General features: G+C 41.6%; 1 protein-coding gene across 1 annotated transcript in view; it reads left to right on the top strand.

Annotated features, from left to right (window-relative positions):
* Positions 1-18,328, top strand: part of LOC115111602 (glycerol-3-phosphate acyltransferase 4) — a 43,432-nt gene extending 25,104 nt beyond the window's left edge. The window contains exons 5-13 of the mRNA XM_029637826.2: positions 6,056-6,130; positions 6,256-6,345; positions 7,993-8,086; positions 8,318-8,433; positions 9,271-9,326; positions 9,464-9,549; positions 11,557-11,685; positions 14,403-14,482; positions 16,482-18,328. Coding sequence (XP_029493686.1) covers positions 6,056-6,130; positions 6,256-6,345; positions 7,993-8,086; positions 8,318-8,433; positions 9,271-9,326; positions 9,464-9,549; positions 11,557-11,685; positions 14,403-14,482; positions 16,482-16,590 — 835 coding nt within the window. The 3' untranslated portion in view covers positions 16,591-18,328. The remainder of the gene's footprint in view (positions 1-6,055; positions 6,131-6,255; positions 6,346-7,992; positions 8,087-8,317; positions 8,434-9,270; positions 9,327-9,463; positions 9,550-11,556; positions 11,686-14,402; positions 14,483-16,481) is intronic.
* Positions 18,329-21,999: the final 3,671 nt, after the last annotated feature.

Here is a 21,999-nt window from a genome sequence, read left to right as displayed (position 1 = left end):
GGGACAAGTCTCTGAATGACCATGAGTGGCCCAGCCAGAGCCCGGACTTGAACCCGATCAGACATCTCTGGAGAGACCTGAAAATAGCTGTGCAGAGCTTGCGAGGATCTGCAGAGAGGAATGGGAGAAACACCCCAAATACAGGTGTGCCAAGCTTGTAGCGTCAACAAGACTCAAGGCTGTAATCACTGCTAAAGGTGATTCAACAAAGTACTGAGTAAAATGTCTGAATACTTATGTAAATGTGAACGTTCAGGTTTTTTTTCTGTGTTAAATTGTCTAAACCAGTTTTTGCTTTGTCATCATGGGATGTGTAGATTGATGAGGGGGAAAAAAACAATTTAATCCATTTCAGAATAAGGCTGTAACGTAACAAAATGTGCAAGAAGTCAAGGGGAATGAATACTTTCTGAATGCACTGTATGTACGTTTTCACTGCGTTCAGCTGAGAGGAAGCCATCACTTTCCATTAAGTATGGAGATATCCCCCCCAGGGCCAGGAGTGAGAGAGTTTGCTGGGCAGACAAAAGGGCAGTGACCCAGGACTAAACCAGTCTGGCCTGAGTCCAATCACCCATGAGCCAGCCAGGCCACCATTGTAGACCCAGACACACAGTCTCCCTCTCTATAGGCTACTAATAAGCCCCTGCTGCACACAGAGACTGAGCTGATGCACTTGGCCTCGCTGTCCCATGATTGCAGTTGCAAGAAGTGAACATAGAGAGAAAAATCACTTTCCCATAAACAGCTGTTTTATATGAAAAACAATAAGCAACTTTCATTCTGATTGTATACAGCCACTTAGGGTTTGTTCTCATTGATGAGAATTAAGAAGAATTTTGATAGGTAGCGATTCTCAAGAGACATGTAAACTTCGGTATTTCTCACATCTCTAACACTACTTCTAGAGGTCTCATCCTACAGTTGACCCGCTGTAAGCAGGGAAGTGTTAACAGAATTGTCTCGTTAAGACCAACATTTATACAGCACAAATACTAATAGCAGAGCAATGTTTTTGAAACAGCAGAAATGTATAGACATTTTCATTATATTTGAGACTTGTTTTTATTGAGTTTTCACCTGAATCTGCACTAACAGCCTCTTACATTCTAAAAATGTTGCTGTATCTGTAAGAAATGGGAAGCACAACTGTGTTTTTCCCCACTTGGCTGCTCCAGGAAAGAAGTAGGCAGCAAGACGCTGATCACCAGGGGAATTGTCACCGTTTTCAAATCAAAATCAACGTTTATTTGTCGCGTACACAGATTTGCGGATTTTATCACACGTACAGCGAAATGCTTATGTTTCTAGCTCCAACAGTGCAGTAATATCTAGCAATACAATAGCAATACACACATTCTCCAAAAATAAAAAAATAAAAATTATTATGAAATATCAGAACAAGCAATGTCAGAGTCCGGAATATAAATGTATACATATAGACAGTATATGAATAGAAAAGGTGTGTACAGCAATAGTTATATAAGATGAGACATGAGACTAGAATAAAGTATATACATATAAAGTGGGCAAAACAGTAGGTAAACATTGCCAAAGTGATCCGTGTTCAATGTCTCTATACGTACAGGGGGCAGCAGTCTCTTAAGGTGCAGGGCAGAGTACCGGGTGGTATCTGGCTAGTGATGGCTTTTCAACAGTCTGATTGCCTGGATATAGAAGCTGTTTTTCAGTCTCTCTGGCCCTTTGTTGTACCTGCCCTGTCTCCATCTGCTAGATAGTAGCATGGTGAACAGGCCATTGCTCGGGTGGCTGAGGTCCTTGGTGATCTTCTTGGACGTCCTATGACACTGGGTGCTGTAGATGTCCTGAAGGCAGCGTGCCCCCAATGATGTGTTGGGAGAGCCATGCGGTTGCGGGTGGTGGAGTTGCTCTGCAAGGCAGTGATGTAGCCCCTGGCACCACTCTGCCAAGGCACTAACCTCCTCCCTGTAGGCTGTCTCATCATTGTTGGCTATTAGACCTACCACTGTTGTGTCGTCAGCAAACTTGATGATGGAGTTGGAGTCGTGCGTTGTCACCCAGTCATCAGTGAACAGGGAGTACAGGAGGGAGCTGAGCGCACACTCCTGGGGGGAACCCGTGTTGGTATTCCTCTTGTCAAGGGTGGGATAGGGCAATTTTGCATTTACCCTATGGAATTACTTTCATATTGATAGCATTAAGCCTGGTTTGTTCGAATGTAACTTTAATACACTGAAACTGTACTTTTATATTCATATGAGAGGGGTAGATTTTCAACATGCTAAAGTTACTTGCTAGCATAGCTAGCTAGCAGTGTTATTGTCTTGCAAGCTACATTTAGCTAATGCGTGTATAAACGAGAAAATAAACCCTTTAATTGTCTGCATATGCTTGTGAATTGTTGCATTATTCAAGAGCGTAATATGGTTTGGTTGCATTATTCAAGAGTGTAGCTAATATGTTTTAGAGCAGTTGCTCACGTAGTTTAATAATTTGCAAGCTTAGTGGCTACCGTAAATCTGATAATTACGGTACATTTGGAGCTGCAGAGCAAGAATGTCACATTACCAGACAATGAAAGGTAAGGCAAAATGTAATGTAAGATATAGATGTAAATGTACGTCAATGAGAATAGCCTCTAACTATAGCCTAGTAGGCTACAGTTTGTCCCATATGAAAAGTGTTCAGATTGCATTGCAAAGTATCTGATCATAGTATCAAGTATTTTATGGCTTGACCATTGCCATGGAATTCCTGGTGATATCTCATAGGTGCCTCTTGTTGTTCCCACGGTAGTTTGTAAGTTTAGTCACTTTCATCTCACTGTCGTCATTTTGTGGTGAATCTCTAGAAAAATTTAGCTTTAGGCTAAGTAGCTTTGTCCTATGACTAATTACATGGCAATGGCTTTTCATTTAAGCCCCCTAAAAGCATGCCCAACAGCTGTCATCTGGCTGTGGAGTAGGAAGAGGTAAAGGTGTCCTTTTACTTCTTTAGGACATCAGGGGTGAGTTCAGATTGTAATCTGGTTTATGCGTGGGGGGCAGGTAGGACTCTCCCTAATCAGTGACTTTAATTAAAACCACCAGGCAAGCCTCCCGAGTGGCGCAACGGTCTAAGGCACTGTATCGCAGTGCTTGAGGCGTCAATACAGACACGGGTTCGATCCTGGGCTGTGTCGCGACCAGGAGACCCATGAGGCGGTGCACAATTGTCCCAGTGTTGTCCGGGTTAGGGGAGGATTTGGCCGGCCGGGATGTCCTTGTTTCATCACGCTCTAGCGACTCCTGTGGCGGGCTGGGCACATGCATGCTGACACAATGGCCAGTTGTACGGTGTTTCCTCCGACACATTGGTGGGTTAAGCGAGCTGTGTGTCAAAAAGCAGTGCAGCTTGGCAGGGTCGTGTTTCAGAGGACGCATGGCTCTCAATCATCTCCTCTCCCAAGTCTGTACAGGAGTTGAGGCGATGGGACAAGACTGTAGCTACCAATTGGGGAGAAAAAGGGGTAAAGAAAATAAATCAACACCAGGCAGTGAGCCCCTACAACCACTTTAGGTCAGTGTTCTGAGTCTGTTAACCTCGATCACCTCCTGCTTACACACTCACCTTTCCTCACATGCGATATGGAGCTAATGAGCTCTGCTAAATCCATATCTGCACCTTCTCCTCCAGCCCAGCCGTGTGTAGTTGGGATTCACCTGGATTAGACTTGCTGCCTGCCAGCTTTACCACACATGATAACATGGTTCTTATTAATGAGAGTAGGCTTCACTTGGGTAATCAATACATTTATGTGTATCCAGAGAGAAAATCCGTGTCCAATTGACAGCTACCGTTAGTAAGAGGGTAAATCCATTTGAATTCAATCACTTTTTGACAGCACCCTTTTTGATATGAACGAACCCTTCAATACATATTTTTACATTGTATAAGTGCTCAGAATGTGACCTTTTGGACCTGAATGTCAGACTATTCAATAAATACAGGTGCTCAAAGTTGACCTATTTTGCATTCCCTATTTTGCATTCCCCAAATAATATGCATATCTAATATTCTTGGCATGAGTAGCAGGAAGTTGAAATTGGGCACACTATTTATCCAAAAGTGAAAATGCTGCCCCCTATACCTTAAGAAGTTAAACAACATGGTCATTACTAGGGATGCACGATATATCGGTGAACATATCGGAATCTGGTTTAACGGCGATGTTAAAAAACGATGTCAAAGCTACTGTGCTGTGCATACCTATATAACATAGGTATGTGACGTAATGACGCCACGTAAAATTTTGCGCTGCACGTACAGCACAGCATTCCTAACCTAGCCCACACAATGTCTGCTATGTGGATCGAGCAGTCAACAAGTCGAGCAGTCATTTGAAAGAGTAAGAACATTTCATCGAGACAACTCAAAGGAGAAATCCATTAAAGCCAAGATAATGGAATTCATTGCCCTTGATAATCAACCATCCTCTGTCGTGGGTGATGTTGGCTTTTGCCGACAGGTCGAACACCGGTACACACTACCAAGTGCGCTATTTTTCAGATGTTGCCCTACCGGAGTTGCACAGTAATACTGTCACTGCTATTAGCTTCATGACATACATACTATGGAACGCTGTTTGGGTCTTTGCGTGCCAAAGAAGATACAGTAGCACTGTCAAAGCTGTTCAAAACAGTCTGCAAACACTGGCCACGAACGATGTGTTTACAATACGGCTTTGGTAATAAAGCATCATTTGTTCGACCGCAACTTCTGGGGTAGCTAGATTTAGCTCGGTACCTAGCTAGCACCATTACAACCAGCCTGAAAGCAATGACCTGCAATGAAACTGCAGTCATTTTCATTATTCTTAGCAATGATTTAGGAATCCTTGTAAGTATTAGCTAGGTTGCCACTTGTTGTTCGCCTATTTAAATTGAACTTCAGTTCCTGAAAATAAATAGCTAGCCAGCTACTTAACCCTGTTGCCCAGAGCTAACATTATAAGCAGCCAGCTAGCTTCATCTGGCTTGTGAGGCTCGACCGGACCGGGTTATGTGTTCAGTAGCTATAGTTGACTTTGCAGTTAGCCTTCAAAATTAAAGTATGTCATTGACAGTGATGCAAATGAATACAAATAGTAGAATTATGCCATACTTTTATTTTGAAGGCTAACCGCAAAGTCAACTATGGTGGCTAATCCTTATTGTAGCTAGCTTCACATAGATGGGGCCGACCACCATTAATCAAGTAAGAACTGTCTTATAAATTAGGGTTATTTTAGATGACACCTAGCTATATAGCTAGCTAGCTAACTATAGCTACTGAAACCTATTGAAATAATATAAATATAGATAATAGAATAAACATGACCATTTTAAGTTGGCATTTGACATTGGGGTGACCAGCGGCCATCTTTGTGGTAGTATTTAGAAGTTACAATTTCAATTCAATTTACATTTCAATGGTATACCAGCCAAATTGCAGTGGTCTGAAGGGATAGGTCCATTCTATGAATTATATTTCTATGATTTGAAATGACATCCACTGTATTCAAGAGCATGAACAAAAACCAAAGATGATGTAAAGTAGGGTTTAAGCTACAACACATGCGAATCTGGAAAAACAGTTTTAGATAACTGACGTTGATGGTTAAAACGTTTCATAGTTTGTATTTAATTTAAAAAAATAAATTATAAGATAGTTTGACAAACCTGTTGTAAGCTTTTAAATGATATAAAACTCAACCGTTTGTATTTTCCAGTGATGAAGACATGGATGGTGGGGTATTCAAAATGGACCCACTTTGAGCATCTTTATCTCCTGAATGTTTTGGCATTGTGGTCCAAAAAGTCACTTTCTGAACACTTCTTCCATGGACAAACTTGTATGGAAAGTTTTGTTTAAATCAAAAGGGATGCAGTCAAAACGTGATTGCATTCAAGAGTGAAAGCACTGCCAGCTGTCGGTTTAGAAACCTTGAATAGGCCTATACTCTGTATGTTCTCTGATATGCACAGACGTCTATGATTAGACTGGGTTGTAATGGGCTGTGTTTGACTGGGGCTCTGTGTGTGTTCTCTGACAGGGTAACTCTTGCCTTCACCGGGGTGGGTCTTCTGGTCGTACTCACCTCCATCATCGGGTTTCTTCCAAATGGGAGGTAAGACAGGATTTCTCATAATTGTAACACTTTCCTTATTACCTGAGTAGTAACATTGTAATTAGGGTAGGAACAACATAGTAAGTGTTGAGACTCAGGCCCTGTTTTCTGTGTTTTTCCTGAAGGATGAAGAACTTCCTCAGTGAGCAGGTGCATCTGATGTGTTACCGGATCTGTGTAAGAGCTCTCACTGCCATCATCACCTACCACGACAGGTAAGCAGCAGAAACGCCACTCAACACACAGAATATTCATGCAAAACACGTAGAAAGCATTATTAGGAACGACATGCACTATATACCTTTGTTGAAAGATGAACACTACTGGTCTGTGTACTAGAGCCCACATCAATAAATCAGTTTGAATTCTTGAGCAATGAGTGGAGTAGTCGCTGAGAGCCAGTAGCAATCTACATTCATGTCCACTGTGCTGAGCAGAGTCCGCTTAGATGGAGTTCAAAAGCCTGTAGCCACGACCGCCTGGCGCCCACACACACAAAGCAAGGGCTGCTCCAACAAGGCCATCTCATTCCATTTAGGTCTGGGGTAGAGTACCCTTAGGGGCATCCAGCACAAACTGCTGCCCTGGACATTACCAGGCTAGGTGTCACCAAAGGGACAGGGGCAGAGAAACATGCAAATCTATCATTCTTCAGGCATTAACACCCACAGTGTGATAGTCTGTGCCGTGGGAGAACAGTCCAGGCACAGCTAAGCAGGAAGTAGTACTGGAAGTTAATTGGACTAATTATATTTACCCAGACTACACTACACCACTCTACCCTAGACAGTTTATGCTACAGTGGACATTTCCTTTGACATGATGCAGGCAGTTTTCTGTCAGGTTCAAATGTCATCTGATGATGAATTTGTATTGATCCTCAGTTGTTGTGGTGCGAGACAATGCCATACACTGCCCCCTGACCTGTCTTGATGTGTTGATTTGAATAACTGCCGTAGAGCACCGCCTTTACAAAACCACTAGTCACATGTTTGTTTGACAAAGCCCTTACTAGCCAATGCTGATTCAAACGAGATAAGTTAAAGAAGAATATTTGAGGAAATGTTGCAAAAAGGGAAACGTCTCTATCGAATTGAAAAAACACAGTCCTTCTCATCCCCAACTCTAGGTCAGAGAGGGAACTTGTCATATGAACTTGTCAAGATACCCTTTGTTTTGCAGTTTAAAAAAATAAAAAAAGAATATGAGCCGTGATAGTCGGGGAGTGTAATTAAACAATAGGCCTAGTCATTCAAATAAACCGTTAAGTCCAAGACCAGAAGGGTTAATATAATCTCTGTCTGAAATTGTCCTTCAGAGCAAATGTTTTGAAAGACTTATCCATTAAGATGAAAATAACTGATCATAAACTAAAGACGTTTACTACTAATAATAATAGACGTTTCTTTATAGGAATGTGGTGTATTCAGTATGAATTATGTCCTGTCTTGCTCTGCCTGTTTGCCCTGAAGAAATCTACATGTAGTGCTGGGCCTGTTACACCATGTGTCTCTAGTCTGGGTGGGGCTAAAAATACAGAAGTGGTGTAAGATGGGCTCTCTCTTTTGGTAACACGATCAGCAACATTATCTCTTCGGAATTTGGGCTCCTACCAGAGTCCAGCATGCTCAGGGGGTCTGGCTTTGAACTCCAACATCATTAGCCTCCTCCCACTTTCATGTTAATTAGGGAGAGGTGAAGGAGAGGGCGCTGAGTTTCTCCCTCAAACCCATTAGGACTATATTTTCCATCATCTACTGAGTTGTTAGGCTCTAACTTACACTGGAATAGTAATTTCCTGATACTCACTTGTCCCCTGACACTCATCCTGTCCCTCTCTGTCTCTCTCTCGATCCTCCCAGTGAAAACAAGCCCAAGAATGGAGGGATCTGTGTGGCCAACCACACCTCACCCATTGATGTCATCATCCTGGCAAGCGATGGCTGCTATGCAATGGTAAGGCCCAATACCCATGATAAATGGCACACCAGTCAAACACAAGGCTACCTACTACAGCACTGAATTACAGAATGATATGTGTCATATTTAGAAAGTTATTGGTGTGCTACTACCATAAAACAAACTTTTAGACAGCTGAAGCAAGCACTCCAATTCTGTGAGATCTGAGACCTATATCATCAGATGTTTGTTAAACCACACCTGTATGTGTGTCTGTTTGTGTTCCAGGTTGGGCAAATCCATGGTGGTTTGATGGGCGTGATCCAGAAGTCTATGGTGAAAGCCTGCCCACATATTTGGTTTGAACGCTCTGAAGTCAAAGACCGACATCTAGTGGCCAAAAGGTAGTAATGCATATGTGCACTTTGTTTAATGCTTTTTAGCTGGAAGTCTCTCAGCTGTAGTCTGGCTGATACTAAACTCAAAGTCCTTTTGACTTCAGAGTCTGGGGAGGCTGTTTAAAGTTGACGGCACGATGCGTTGATAATGAAGCTGTGCTTTTACTGGTTGGTTCTCCTTTGTGTCTTTTTCACTTAAACACAAACATGTACAACCACACACAACTGTTGGATTTTCAAATCCAAATAACCCCCCAGGAAATAATTGTTTTGTTGAAAGAACCAATCAAAGCTTGCTTTATTTCTAAGTGAATATTGCACCAACAAACCAATCTCCTGACCAGACAAGTGGGGCACAACACTCCCACTCCACATGGGTCGTGTCAGCCAGACTAACATTTACATTTAAGTCATTTAGCAGACGCTCTTATCCAGAGCGACTTACAAATTGGTGCGTTCACCTTAAGACATCCAGTGGAACAGCCACTTTACAATAGTGCATCTAAATCTTTTAAGGGGGGGGGGGGGGGTGAGAAGGATTACTTTATCCTATCCTAGGTATTCCTGAAAGAGGTGGGGTTTCAGGTGTCTCCGGAAGGTGGTGATTGACTCCGCTGTCCTGGCGTCGTGAGGGAGTTTGTTCCACCATGACTAACTCAGCTATACCTTAGCAGAGACATTTAAAGAACTTAAATGGATAATTGACAACTTTCAATTAAAGGTTACTGTGACCAAGATGTTTTGATTAGACTTCATATGGGGATTAGTGTTTGTGTATTGATAATGCTAGTCAAACTGGATTGAATCAATATACTGTAAACGTACAAAAATATATTGTTGCAGATTGAGTGATCATGTAGAAGACAAAACTAAACTGCCTATTCTCATTTTCCCTGAAGGTGAGTAGTTTTAGTTTTTTTCCTTAGTTACTGCTTTGAACATTACTACAGTAGTTTCTATTACTGGGTTTTTACTGTTACGCTTCCTTAATAGAATTTCCTATCCCCATTTGTAAACACTAACCTTTTCCCCATAGGCACCTGCATCAACAACACTTCAGTAATGATGTTCAAAAAGGGCAGCTTTGAGATTGGCTCCACAGTCTACCCTGTGGCCATCAAGGTGAGTGTGTGTGTGTGTGTGTGTGTGTGTGTGTGTGTGTGTCAGTAGGGCTGTGGCGGTCACAACATTTTGTCAGACGGTTATTGTCAAGCAAATAACTGTTGGTCGCACTGTAATTGATCGTTAATTAACATAAACACATTTAGCATCTCCTGGCTTCCACACAAGCCACTGATGCAGACCTATGGAACATCTATGTTTTTAATAAATCCATGTAACATAGCCTTCACCTTCACAATAAATCCATTATTTATTTTAGACAGGTCTAAAGAAACATGATATGAAGAAAATGTAGTCTATTTCATAACAGAATAGCATACCATGAGTTGTCCTTCTGTTAGGTCCTGATTTGGCTATGTCAAATGGCTGTGGGCTCGTGTTAAGCGGTTAACAAAGAAATACGTACTCCTATCTGCTTAATTTAGAGTTATAAATGTAATGTTAGTTGTTCTACAAACGTTGGCCTATATGTTTAGATGTTTAATACATTTTAAGGCTGCATGATGTATGACTCTAATGATGATTTGAAAAAAATTGCTTGAAAAGAATGAGCTCTGCTTTGTTTTTTGCACCGGCTGTACACACTACATAAATCACTCATTCCCAATTTGACAAGCACTTGATAATGCCCAGAATTTTAGGGTGGCATCCCCTTTGTGTGGCCGTAATGCATCCTAAAAACATCCATGCCTTTTGCGGCCAGCGGCCGTTGTGCGCTTCTCCCTGACTGCTGAGCTCTCTGAATCACCTCTAACTCACATGGCTCTCCATCACATGATCGGGTCTTTCTCACAGGCTACAAGTGAAGACAGACACATCGGGGATGCAAATGCGCGCGTCCTTATCCAATTCCAAGGTGCATATTGAAGATATTGGAAGAACTATCCACATTTACTTTTCGTCAGCAAACAAGATGAGTAGGCCTAACGAACAGCAAAAGCACTAGCCTATGTCAATATACTATCCCCCATAGTACAAAAATCGATGCAACAGATCAGAATATTTAGCTTAAAATGTTGATAAACTATTAGGCTATTTCTTCACATTATAAGCGCAGCAATACGCACACAGCAGTAGGCTAAAAGCGCAAATGTCCCATTAGCGGAAAACATTATCAAAGTGACCACAAATGCAATTATTCATGTAATGCTTTTATTATAAAGGTGAATTTTTATGGTGAAAATTATCTTTCCCAAACTTGAAACTCACGTGCTGCTTATGCATGCCAGTTAGACTCTATGCCCGTTGTAAAGCAGATTAATGTGCTCAATTTGAAGAAGTTATTTGGCCACTTTAGTTGTGATACAAACCGTATCAAAACATATAGGCCTATGGGCTAGGCTACATGAGGTGTGCGACTATGATTCGAAAAAGTCACACACAAAAAGGCATTGTTTCATAATAATTCACGAGTGAGAAAATATAATTCACAAGTGATAGGCTAATATTGTCACTCATCAGACTATTCTTGATTTAGTCTTGTCTTTACATATACTAAATAATATACAGTATGTGAAATTTGTTGTGATTTAGAATAGACCATTATCATATATCAAAACAGGGGTGTCGGGAAAAAATACATGTCATCTATGCACTCAAATAGCGAATGGAGGACGCTTTTCCCTTGGTTCATTTTCATGCCAGCCAGGTAGGCTATACTCCTGTTGTAAATATAAGCAATGTGCTTAATATTAGGAAAGTTGAGAAATAGATATAGTAGGCCTAGCCTATACAAAGCTAATGAGTGATGAGTACCAGGCAGTTAGCAAGTTTGGTAGGCTACTAATGACCAGCAGCAGCATCAGAGCTTGGAGAAGCCTAATTACCTTGGCTAAACGGTCACATGGAATTTGACTGCCTTCATGAGTCGTAACCGCCGGTGTGGCGGTAATACGGTCACCGCAACAGCCTTATGTATGTGTGTGCGCATGTGTGCGTGTACGTGTGCGGTGTGTTTTCCCCTCTGTCTTCCAGTATTAATCAGTATTACGTTCCTGTCCCCAACAGTACGACCCCCGCTTTGGAGATGCCTTCTGGAACAGCAGCCAGTTTGGGATGGTCAACTACCTGCTGAGGATGATGAGCAGCTGGGCCATTGTGTGCAGCGTGTGGTACCTGCCACCCATGACCAGAGAGGTTAGTTTGGGAAAAAACTCACCTTTTTATTTTAAATTCTATTTTTCTCAGAAATATCACTGACAGGTTGGAGGATAGCTGTGACATTGATTAAACACCCTAACAGGCTGACCACACCACTCGTGTCGTAAATTTAGGAATCTATGTTTTTCAATTATTGCACCCACACTGCTCGCGCGCATCAACGAGCATCTGCGTTGCCAAGTCCTGCCTCTCCCATCTCCTCATTGGTTTATAGAAGCAGGTACCCACGTGCCATCTCCTCATTGGTTATACCCACGTGGGTGATTGAATGACGAACTGTGTTGCCGGTCAGTGTAGTAATACTATGAAAGTTTAGATGCCAATCACCAGATAAGTTCAAAGATGAAAAAGCCTGGAAGGAGGAGAGATGACTATAAACGATTCGGTTGACCGTTTTATGTGTGGATTAACTGTCGGAGTAGAGGACCTTGTGCATTTCAGGTAAAATAACAACTCAATGTTTATATCCCAGAACAAATTAGCTAGCAACAGCAAGCTAGCTAAATATGACAAATTAGCTAGCAAGTGCAAGTTAACTAGCTAAATTGCCATAAATGTTTAATGCTTTTCGACCTGTCCCCAAATTAATGTAATTGGTTCAGAGTTCGTTTTGATATTTTAACCTGCGTGTCGTGATCGCGTTTGGTGTAGGGGGACAAAATAAATTGATGCACGATGGCGCAACGCGCAGCCGGTTTGGGTTCTGTGTAAGAGCTTATGTTTTTTTCTGGCCGTTGTGCATTGTTTGATGGCAGTTAAATGACATTTTATTAGCACGTCTAGCCCCGGTGAAGTTAATACTGTCAACATTTTAGAAGGTGTAGTCAAGCTAACCTCCCTGAAGTTACCTGTTTTGTGTGGTTAATATTAGTACCATTGCACAGCCTCTCATTTCAATCCACCAGTGTTACTAATATTGAATGGATGCATATGATGCACTCCTTTCTTTGACCTCATCTTGGCATGATTTACCTAGGACATGCTCAAGTCACCCAGAGTTTGCATTTCTGATGCAAATAAATCCTGGTTTGAGTCGGTTTTCAAATCAGCATTCACCTCCTTTAATATTTAAGGTTGAGATGGCCTCTCCCAGCTCCCACCCCTGATTTAAGGAAATGTGATTCAAAGCAGTATTTCGAGAGGCTAGTATAAAAGGCTGCCTCCTTTAGACATGCAGGCTTATACACTTGCTGGTTTGTCTCATGTTGGGTTGTCTTTCAATGTTATTTGTCACATGCACCTAATACAACAGGTTTAGACCTTACCTTGAAATGCTAACTTTACAAGCCCTTAACCAATAATGCAGTTCAGGAAATAGAGTTAAGATAATAATGTAAATATTACAGGTGGCCATTTGATTAATTGTTCAGCAGTCTTATGGTTTGGGGGTAGAAGCTAATAAGGAGCCTTTTGGACCTAGACTTGGTGCTTCGGTACCACTTGCCGTGCGGTAGCAGAGAGAGCACTCTGACTTAGGTGACTGTCTTTTTGGGCCTTCCTCTGACACTGCCTAGTATATAGGTCCTGGGTGGCAGGGAGCTTGGCCCCAGTGATGTACTGGGCCGTACGCACTATCCTCTGCAGTACCTTACGGTCAGATGCCGAGCAGTTGCCATACCAGGAAGTGATGCAAACAATCAGGATGCTCTTGATGGTGCAGCTGTAGAACATTTTGAGGATCTGGGGACCCATCTTTTCAGTCTCCTGAGGGGGAAAAAGTGTTGTTGCGCCCTCTTCAGGACTGTCTTGGTGTGTTTGGACCATGATAGTTTGTTGGTGATGTGGACACCAAAGAACTTGAAACTCTCGACCCGCTCCACTACAGCCCTGTCAATGTGAATGGGTGTGTGTTCGGTTCTCCTTTTCCTGTAGTCCACGATCAGCTCCTTTGTCTTGCTCACTTTGAGGTAAAGGTTGTACATTAAGGCTGATTGCACAACCAGAGCTTTACAAAGCCATTTGTGCCAGGATTGTGGATGTGCACTTAATGTATGTGACTTGGTGTAAGGAATTTAGATAATGATTTTAGAGTCTTTTGAGCCGGGTGTGGATATGAACTTGGTCAGGCCTCGCTCATGAAAAACAGGAAAGGGTCGTGTACAACCACCCACTTCTAAAACATGGTGTTCAGAGGCAGGGGTTGGCCAGCTTTGGGGCTCTGGCCATTGACTGATCGACCATCCCATCTTGATGTAGAAAGCAGGAGGGAAGTTTGGGAAGTTTTCCTTTCTCTAAATGTCAGAGTGGAAGGAACTCAGTGGGCTAGGATCCAACTGGTCCTCAGAGGTGTCCTGCCCTTTGATCAAATGTTCCACCTGCTGTTTGAACTAGTACTTAGAGCAGGCTTTTGGAGCAGCCTCCAGTCTCTCTGTCACCAGGGGATCCTAGTTACACAGCATCACACAGAATCAGATCAATCCATATTTAGAGATGATTCTCTTTCCTCTGATGCATGGCCCATGAAATGCATTGTGCTTTATTCAATATCCCAGTTTATCAAACTGTACTTGATACTGCACTACATGCCAATTTAGCCCATTAGTGGCTGTAGCCAATAGAAAGGATAACTGTTGGTCATTTATACAATAAGACATGTCTTATTTTCCAGGACATGTTTGATGCGCAGATGGGCAAGCCCCCTTTGTGTGTCGAACTGGTCTTCATCTATGATCTTTGTTTTCCTTTCTGAACAGGAAGGAGAGGATGCAGTCCAGTTTGCCAATCGGGTTAAAGCAGCTATCGCCAGGCAAGGAGGGCTGGTGGACTTGCTATGGTGAGTAACCCATAGCAAACATCTGAGAACATATGTTCACAGTGCCTTTATGAAGGTATTCACCCCCTTGGCATTTTTCCTATTTTGTTGCCTTACAACCTGGAATTAAAATAGATTTGGGGGGGGGGGGGGTTTGTATCATTTGATTTACATAACATGCCTACCACTGAAAATGCAAAATATGTTTTTTTTTGTGAAACAAAAAAACTGAAAACTTGACCTCGCTTAACTATTCACCCTCCCAAAGTCAATACTTTGTAGAGCCACCTTTTGCAGCAATTACAGCTGCAAGTCTCTTGGGATATGTCTCTATAAGCTTGGCACATCTAGCCACTGAGATTTTTGCCCATTCTTCAAGGCAAAACTGCTCCAGCTCCTTCAAGTTGGATGGGTTCCTACTGGTGTACAGCAATCTTTAAGTCATACCACAGCTTCTCAATTGGATTGAAGTCTGGGCTTTGACTAGGCCATTCCAAGACATTTAAATGCTTAAACCACTCAAGTGTTTCTTTAGCAGTATGCTTAGGGTCATTGTCCTGCTGGAAGGTGAACCTTCATCCCAGTCTCAAATCTCTGGAAGACTGAGACAGGTTTCCCTCAAGAATTTTCCTCTATTTAGCGCCATCCATCATTCCTTCAATTCTGACCACTTTTCCAGTCCCTGCCGGGGAATTTTTTCGGGGTATTGAGAGGTGTTGGGGTTTATGCCAGACATAGCGTTTTCCTTGATGGCCAAAAAGCTTAATTTTAGTCTCATCTGACCAGAGTACTTCCATATGATTGGGGAGTCTCCCATATGCATTTTGATGAACACAAAACATGTTTGCTTATTTTCTTCTTTAAGCAATGGCTTTTTTCTGGCCACTCTTCTGTAAAGCCCAGCTCTGTGGAGTGTACGGCTTAAAGTGGTCCTATGGACAGATACTCCAATCTCCGCTGTGGAGCTTTGTAGCTCCTTCAGGGTTATCTTTGGTCTCTTTGTTGCCTCGCTGATTAATGCCCTCCTTGCCTGGTCCGTGAGTTTTGGTGGGCAGCCCTGTCTTGGCAGGTTTGTTGTGGTGTCATATCCTTTCAATGTTTTAATAATGGATTTAATGGTGATCCGTGGGATGTTCAAAGTTTCGGATATTTTTTTATAACCCAACCCTGATCTTCATGGTACCGCTTGCTTGGTGGTGCCGCTTGCTTGGTGGTGCCGCTTGCTTGGTGGTTCCCCTTGCTTAGTGGTGTTGCAGACTCTGTGGCCTTTCAGAACAGGTGTATATATACTGAGATCATGTGACAGATCATGTGATACTTAGATTGCACACAGGTGGACTTTATTTAATTAATTATGTGACTTCTGAAGGTAATTGGTTGCACCAGATCTTATTTAGGGGCTTCATAGCAAAGGGGGTGAATACATATGCACGCACCACTTTTCCATAAAAAAATATATATATATAATATAATAATATATAAAGTTTTTTTTTTCATTTCACTTCACCAATTTGGACTATTTTGTGTATGTCCATTACATGAAATCCAAATAAAAATCCATTTAAATTACAGGCTGTAATGCAACAAAATAGGAAAAACGCCAAGGGCGGTGAATACTTTTGCAAGGCACTGTACATATCAGGTCTGTATCATTGTTAAACCCAGCTCAGTTTTGCTCTAATGTATCACCTTGTGGGCATCACAGAATACTGTGTAATGCAGGGTTCCCCAAAATAAGACTGTAAAAACACCAGCAAATCACCCTAGTGATTTGAATTTTGGAAATCTTTTCCAAATTATTCCCACATATAATGGAGAGATTTGAAATGAAATTATTATGTTTTTGTCAAATATTATTTCTGTTTTGGCTTCTTGTGGTCAATTTGCAGTCTACAAATTATTTGTAATTATGTTCCAGATCCCTTTACCCCTTACTCAAGAAACAATCGTCCCTTGGCTAAATCTAGTGGATGATCCCTGGTGTAATGGATTTGTGAATTATGTTGTTGTTTCTTTGTAGGGATGGAGGTTTAAAGCGAGGGAAGGTAAAAGACACCTTCAAAGAGGAGCAACAAAAGTTATACAGCAAAATGCTAGTGGGAACCCAAGAGGACCGCAGTCGTTCTTGAAGACAAATGCAAGGAGTTTAAGATGATCAAGACCCACTTGGGGACCACCGAATGGACAGTAAAGGAGTTTTTGACTTGGAATACTCCCACCCTCATGTCAGGAATATTTCACTTGGCTTTCTCGGTCACTGCCTCAGCTTGGCATTTCAAGTTCTCATTGCTGTTACAGCCCATTCTGGGCCTTGTCTCTGTTTCTAATGAACTGGCCTCTACTGTACCAGTGTGACATGAAACTGCTCACTAAGATGGTTTGTTGTCTTCCCTGATGGTGACAAAACTGTCTTTTGAGTGACTAATGTATGTATGTCCTTCATTGAGTTAATGTATATGTCTTGTTCTTATCATTTCTCTTTTTTTGTTTTATTATTGTTAATAGTAATTATGACAGTTATTATCATAATTGTTCTTTAAGTTACAAGAGATATGTGTGGAGATGTACTGTAGCAATGCAACATAGAGAAGTACTGTCAAGTTTGTACTGAAGGGGAAAACTGTGACCATGTTGGGAAATGCATGAATGGCTTGTTCCCAACACGACCAAGATGGTGAGGTGCCACGTAAATATGTTTCTTAATACTTTTTTATTGTTTGTTTTTTTTAGATGAAAAAAAGCCTTTTGTTTTAAAGGTCCAATGCAGCTGTTTTAATCTCAATATCAAATCATTTCTGGGTAGCAATTAAGTACCTTACTGTGATTGTTTTCAATTAAAATGGTCAAAAAGAAACCAGGAAAGCTTCTTAGCAAAGAGCAATTTCTCAAGCAAGAATTTTGCTAGGACTGCCTGGGAGTGGTGAGTGAAAAACAGAAAACTGCCTGTTATTGGCAGAGAGGGCTAGAACTCTTATTTATTGGTCTATTAACTGATTTACCTCCTAGTGATGTCACCAGGCAGGCCAAGACTCCATCCTACCGAAACGTCAGGCGGTCTTTTGAAACAGCTTACACTAAAAGGGCATTATTATCATTGTCACAATTGCACAGTATTATTCCCACCTCATAATGTGGAAATATATATAAAACACAGGAAAATCACATTTGACTGCACTGGGCCTTTAAGCATTGTATTCATGTGTAAAATATGGGAGTTGTGTTAAAGTGGAGCTTGTTTTTGTTTTCTTTGTTTCTGTTGTGAAGAATTTACATTCTCAGTGACTGGTGGGGGTTGTTGAAATGTAGTAGATACTCAACTTTTGTCACATCTAAACTAGCCTACCTTATCTCAATTAACACTTACTTCTGCCTCCCACCCTTATCTACCGTGAAGCTACTTTCTGAGCTGTGTAAAGACTGAGGCCTCTGCCATCGACACCTCACGATAGCTGTAGTTTAAGTAGCATTGTGTGCTTTTAATTTGTTTACTTACTAATTATTTGTTATAACATGGTTAAAACGTGATATCATACTGGGCCATGGATGTGAAAAGTATGCCTTGTTCCCTAGCTGCTCTATTAATACTTCCATGAAGGCTTCTCATCATCTACTGTGGGAATTCTCATGCCAAATGCACTCCAGAAAGTGAGGGGGCCTGAAGGAGAAAATGAAAGTACAGCTGCAGAGTTAGACTGATTCCCTGCGCGGCTGCAGTGCAAGCCTAGTGGAAATCCCTGGCCATCGCCTTCCTCAAACTCCTGTTTGGTTCTCTCATCCCTTTATACATTGCTGTACCAAGGGTATAGACGTTTAGATCAAAATCTGTCCAATGTTGACCAATAAAAACCCAAGGATGAAGATATCAAAGTTGTGCAAGTTTCATTGATGTAAAATTAGATGCTAAGAGCTCTGTCAATGCTAGCCATTCTTTTCAGTACTCCTCATTAGTATACAAAACACACTTGGCTTGTTGAAAAGAGTGGCCTTAGTGACCTCTGGAACTCATAAGAAGAAGGATTCCATCAGCATTCAAAGCATGAAGCTTGCATTCGGGTAAGGAAGGTTGCCAGTTGTTGCTTAGTTGACCTTACCTTTTATCCTGTACCAGGTTCCTTTCAATATTTTGTTGGCTACTTGACCACATTTGCTTGGTGTGTTATTGATGGGATATTTGGTGTTCCTTCATACAGTATGTTCAACGAGACCCTTTCCAGAACATGTCTAATACTCAGGGAGCCAAGTCCCCTTTTGTGTGTGGTCTTCATCTATGATCCGTGTCTTCCTTTCTAAGCAGGAAGGAGGTGATGCAGTCCAATTTGGCAATCATGTGTTACATGAAAACACACTTGGATAGGCATGTTGAAAAGAGTGGCCTTTGTGACATCTGGAACCCCTAAGAATCAGCATTCCATCAGCATTCAAACCATGAAGTTGGCATTCCATTATGAAACTTTGCCAGCATTGTGCCTGCTGGCCGGGTGAAGCTGTGCTGCTTTAATAATGGTTGATTGGGTTGAATAAATACTTTTTTGGGGGGAAATCTGAATGGTTGATAGGGTTGTGTTAATCCTTGGCTTACTGAACAATATTCTGTGCCCAGTTGTCCACTGCGGGAAGCGTGCCTACCTACTGTTAATTAACCTTCCTTTTGAGGGTGATATATTCTATATCAATCCAATATCTGACCATGCACTTAGGGACGTGTTGTCCAGCCAGGACTCCTTTCTGCCAGGGTAAATTATTGCCAGCCTGCATCCCAACAGTGAGGAACTGCCTCAGTAGCCTTTCAGGGGGAATTTCCCTTTTAGGTGGCTTTGTTTACAGTGCTGATGGACAGGGCAACATAATGCTCTGCCAGGCTTCAAATGGATTAATTGACACGGCTGGACAAAGCACACAATATGCAGAGGAGCAATAGGAAGCAGTGTGCAAACCTCAAAGGTTGGTTGTGTAAACCATGACATGGTTTAGCAACTCGCGACAAGCACTATTAAGGGTCCTGGGCCTCTGCCCCTTTCTGTGCTTTGCTCGGAACTATCTTTACTCTTTCTATGCAGATTCAGACCGAGGCTAGTTCAAGACCAAAATAATGCAACCCCCCTTGGAAACAAATTACATGGTAAGGACAGTGGCGGGCATATCATTAGGCAGAAGAGGCCATTGTCTCAGACCTTGCATCATCATGGGAACTGGGCATAATAAAAATATACTAGGAATTTTTTCCTAATATCTCAGCAGCAGCTAAATATGCAAGAAGCTTCAAAGTTGCAAAGGAAATGGGGAGGGAGATTTCTTTTCCCTGGCCGCTGTACCCAGGTTAATGAGACCACATGGTTGACACAAAAGGCCCCCAAAAAGTAAATGAATCCATACAGCTGAATAATAATTCATAATAGATCAATTTTTTTTTCATATTAATATTAATATAATCCAAGTTTTTCTCATAACAGTAGAAACAAGTAGTAATAAATGTATATTTAATTTTAACAGAAAAATTACCTAATGCATTTAGTAAAAAGAACAGTGCTGCTGATAATACTGCCATCGTCATCGGGGCAGAGGACATGTACAGTGGGTATAGAAAGTCACCACCCTCTTTCAAAGTGTTCACATTTTGATGCCTTTTGATGACTGACATGAAGGCCTTTATGGCAAAGATTGGTCAATGTGTTCATGTGACAACAATATCACAAGCTCTCCACAAATCTGGCCTCTATGTGAGGGTGGTAAGAAAAAAAACACTCCTCAAAAAAAGCCACTTCAAGTCTCATTTGAGCTTTGCCAAAAAGCACATTGTAAATTCTGAGGCTAAGTGGCAAAAAGGTGCTGTGGTCAGATGAGAACAAAATGTAACGTTTTGGCGTGAATGCAAAACGATATGTCTGGCAAAAACCCAATACATCTTTCCAGTCAAAGAACACAATTCCTACAGTAAAGCACGGCAGTGGCAGCATCCTGTTGTGGGGGTGTTTCTCTTCAGCAGGGACTGGAGCACTTGTCAGGATAGAAGGGAAAATGGACAGTGCAAAATAATGACAGATTTTTAAGGAGAACCTGCAGCCCTCTACAAGGAATTTGAAAATGGTTCTCGTTTCAACATGACAAGGACCCAAAGCACACCGCCAAAGCAACCGTACAGTGGCTGACGGACAAGAAGGTGAATGTCCTTGAGTGGCCTAGTTCGAGCCCCGACCTAAATCTCATCGAGAATCTGTGGAATGACTTGAAGAGTGCAGTCCATGAGCTGTCAACGTGCAATTTGACTGAGCTTGAACAATTCTGCAAGAAAGAATGGGCCAATATTGCATGTCTGTAATTCAAGCAAAAGGTGGTTCCAACAAGTATTAACTCAGGGGGGTGTTCACTTATCCAAATAGGGTATTTTACTGTTTTAATATGAAGTTTTTTTTTTTAACTGTAAAAGAATTCACTAGGATATTGTGGGTTACTGTGTGTAAATAAAGCTGAGAAAAGTCTGATTTGATGTGTTTTCATTTCTGGCTGTAAGGCAACAGAAGGTGAACATTTTGAAAGGGGGTGGAGACTTTCTATACCCACTGTACATGTAGCCCATGTTTCCGATGCTGTCTGGCACAGCAACCGATACATTGGCTACATATATGTAGTGAGACAGAGGTTTGCTGTTTCGCTCGCTCGGATGCTTTCTCTGGTGAGATAGTTTCAGCCACGTTGGGATGCTGGAATTATTTTGAATGAATGTGTGAAGATAACCTACTGTTTGAAGTAATTTGTTTGACACAAGTGAAAACATCATGACTGTCATTGAAAGGTATTACATTTTTTTACAGTTAAATTGCATCTTTACTATAAAATAAGGTCTGACCTGATTGTTCAACAGCTCACCATAATAAGTGGTCTGTAGTTTGTCCTGTTATCAAGTAACAGAGTAGGCTGTGAGGTCAGTGAAAAGCTGAATGTGGAGTCAGAATTATGATCTTCACAATATCAGTGTATCTCTAAAAATGTGGATGTTCTAGTGCAGCACTGTCAATGTAGTGTCTGCTCAAAGATCATAGCATAAGTGTAAAACCATCATATTTCTATCTTGTCAAGCATGGTGACAGACAGTGGTGGGCACACATCCAAATGGTGCAGGTTACGAATAAAGGATGGTGAGATGGGGTCAATCCAATTAAATCACACAGCTCTGCTCTTTTGTTTCCAAATGAGTCAACCAGTTATGTTTTACAACAGCAGTGTCAGAGCTTGATGGAGTAGTTAATCAGAACTGTGCTTGGTCTTTTATCTTGTGGTCTTTGAACATTTTGCGTAGAGCAAACTGTTGCCAGCCCACTGACAATAAGAGATTGAACATGATACACAATCTTTATAAATGAATAGGCTACGTGTTTTTTTTATGTAGTTTGTTTTATTATTTGTGAAGTAGCCTAATATCTGGTATTTGACAGGCTAACAGCTTTCAGGCCCAACCATTCATAATCATTCCCCCCAGTCTCAGACGAGTCACAGACGTGGGCTATAATTAGAAGGTATAACCTCTAGTTGGTTACACTAGC

Source organism: Oncorhynchus nerka, linkage group LG27 (genome assembly GCF_034236695.1).
Source record: "Oncorhynchus nerka isolate Pitt River linkage group LG27, Oner_Uvic_2.0, whole genome shotgun sequence".
Lineage (NCBI taxonomy): Eukaryota > Metazoa > Chordata > Actinopteri > Salmoniformes > Salmonidae > Oncorhynchus > Oncorhynchus nerka.
The sequence above is the reverse complement of the archived record's forward strand: the minus strand, read 5'-3'. Positions and strand labels throughout refer to the sequence as shown.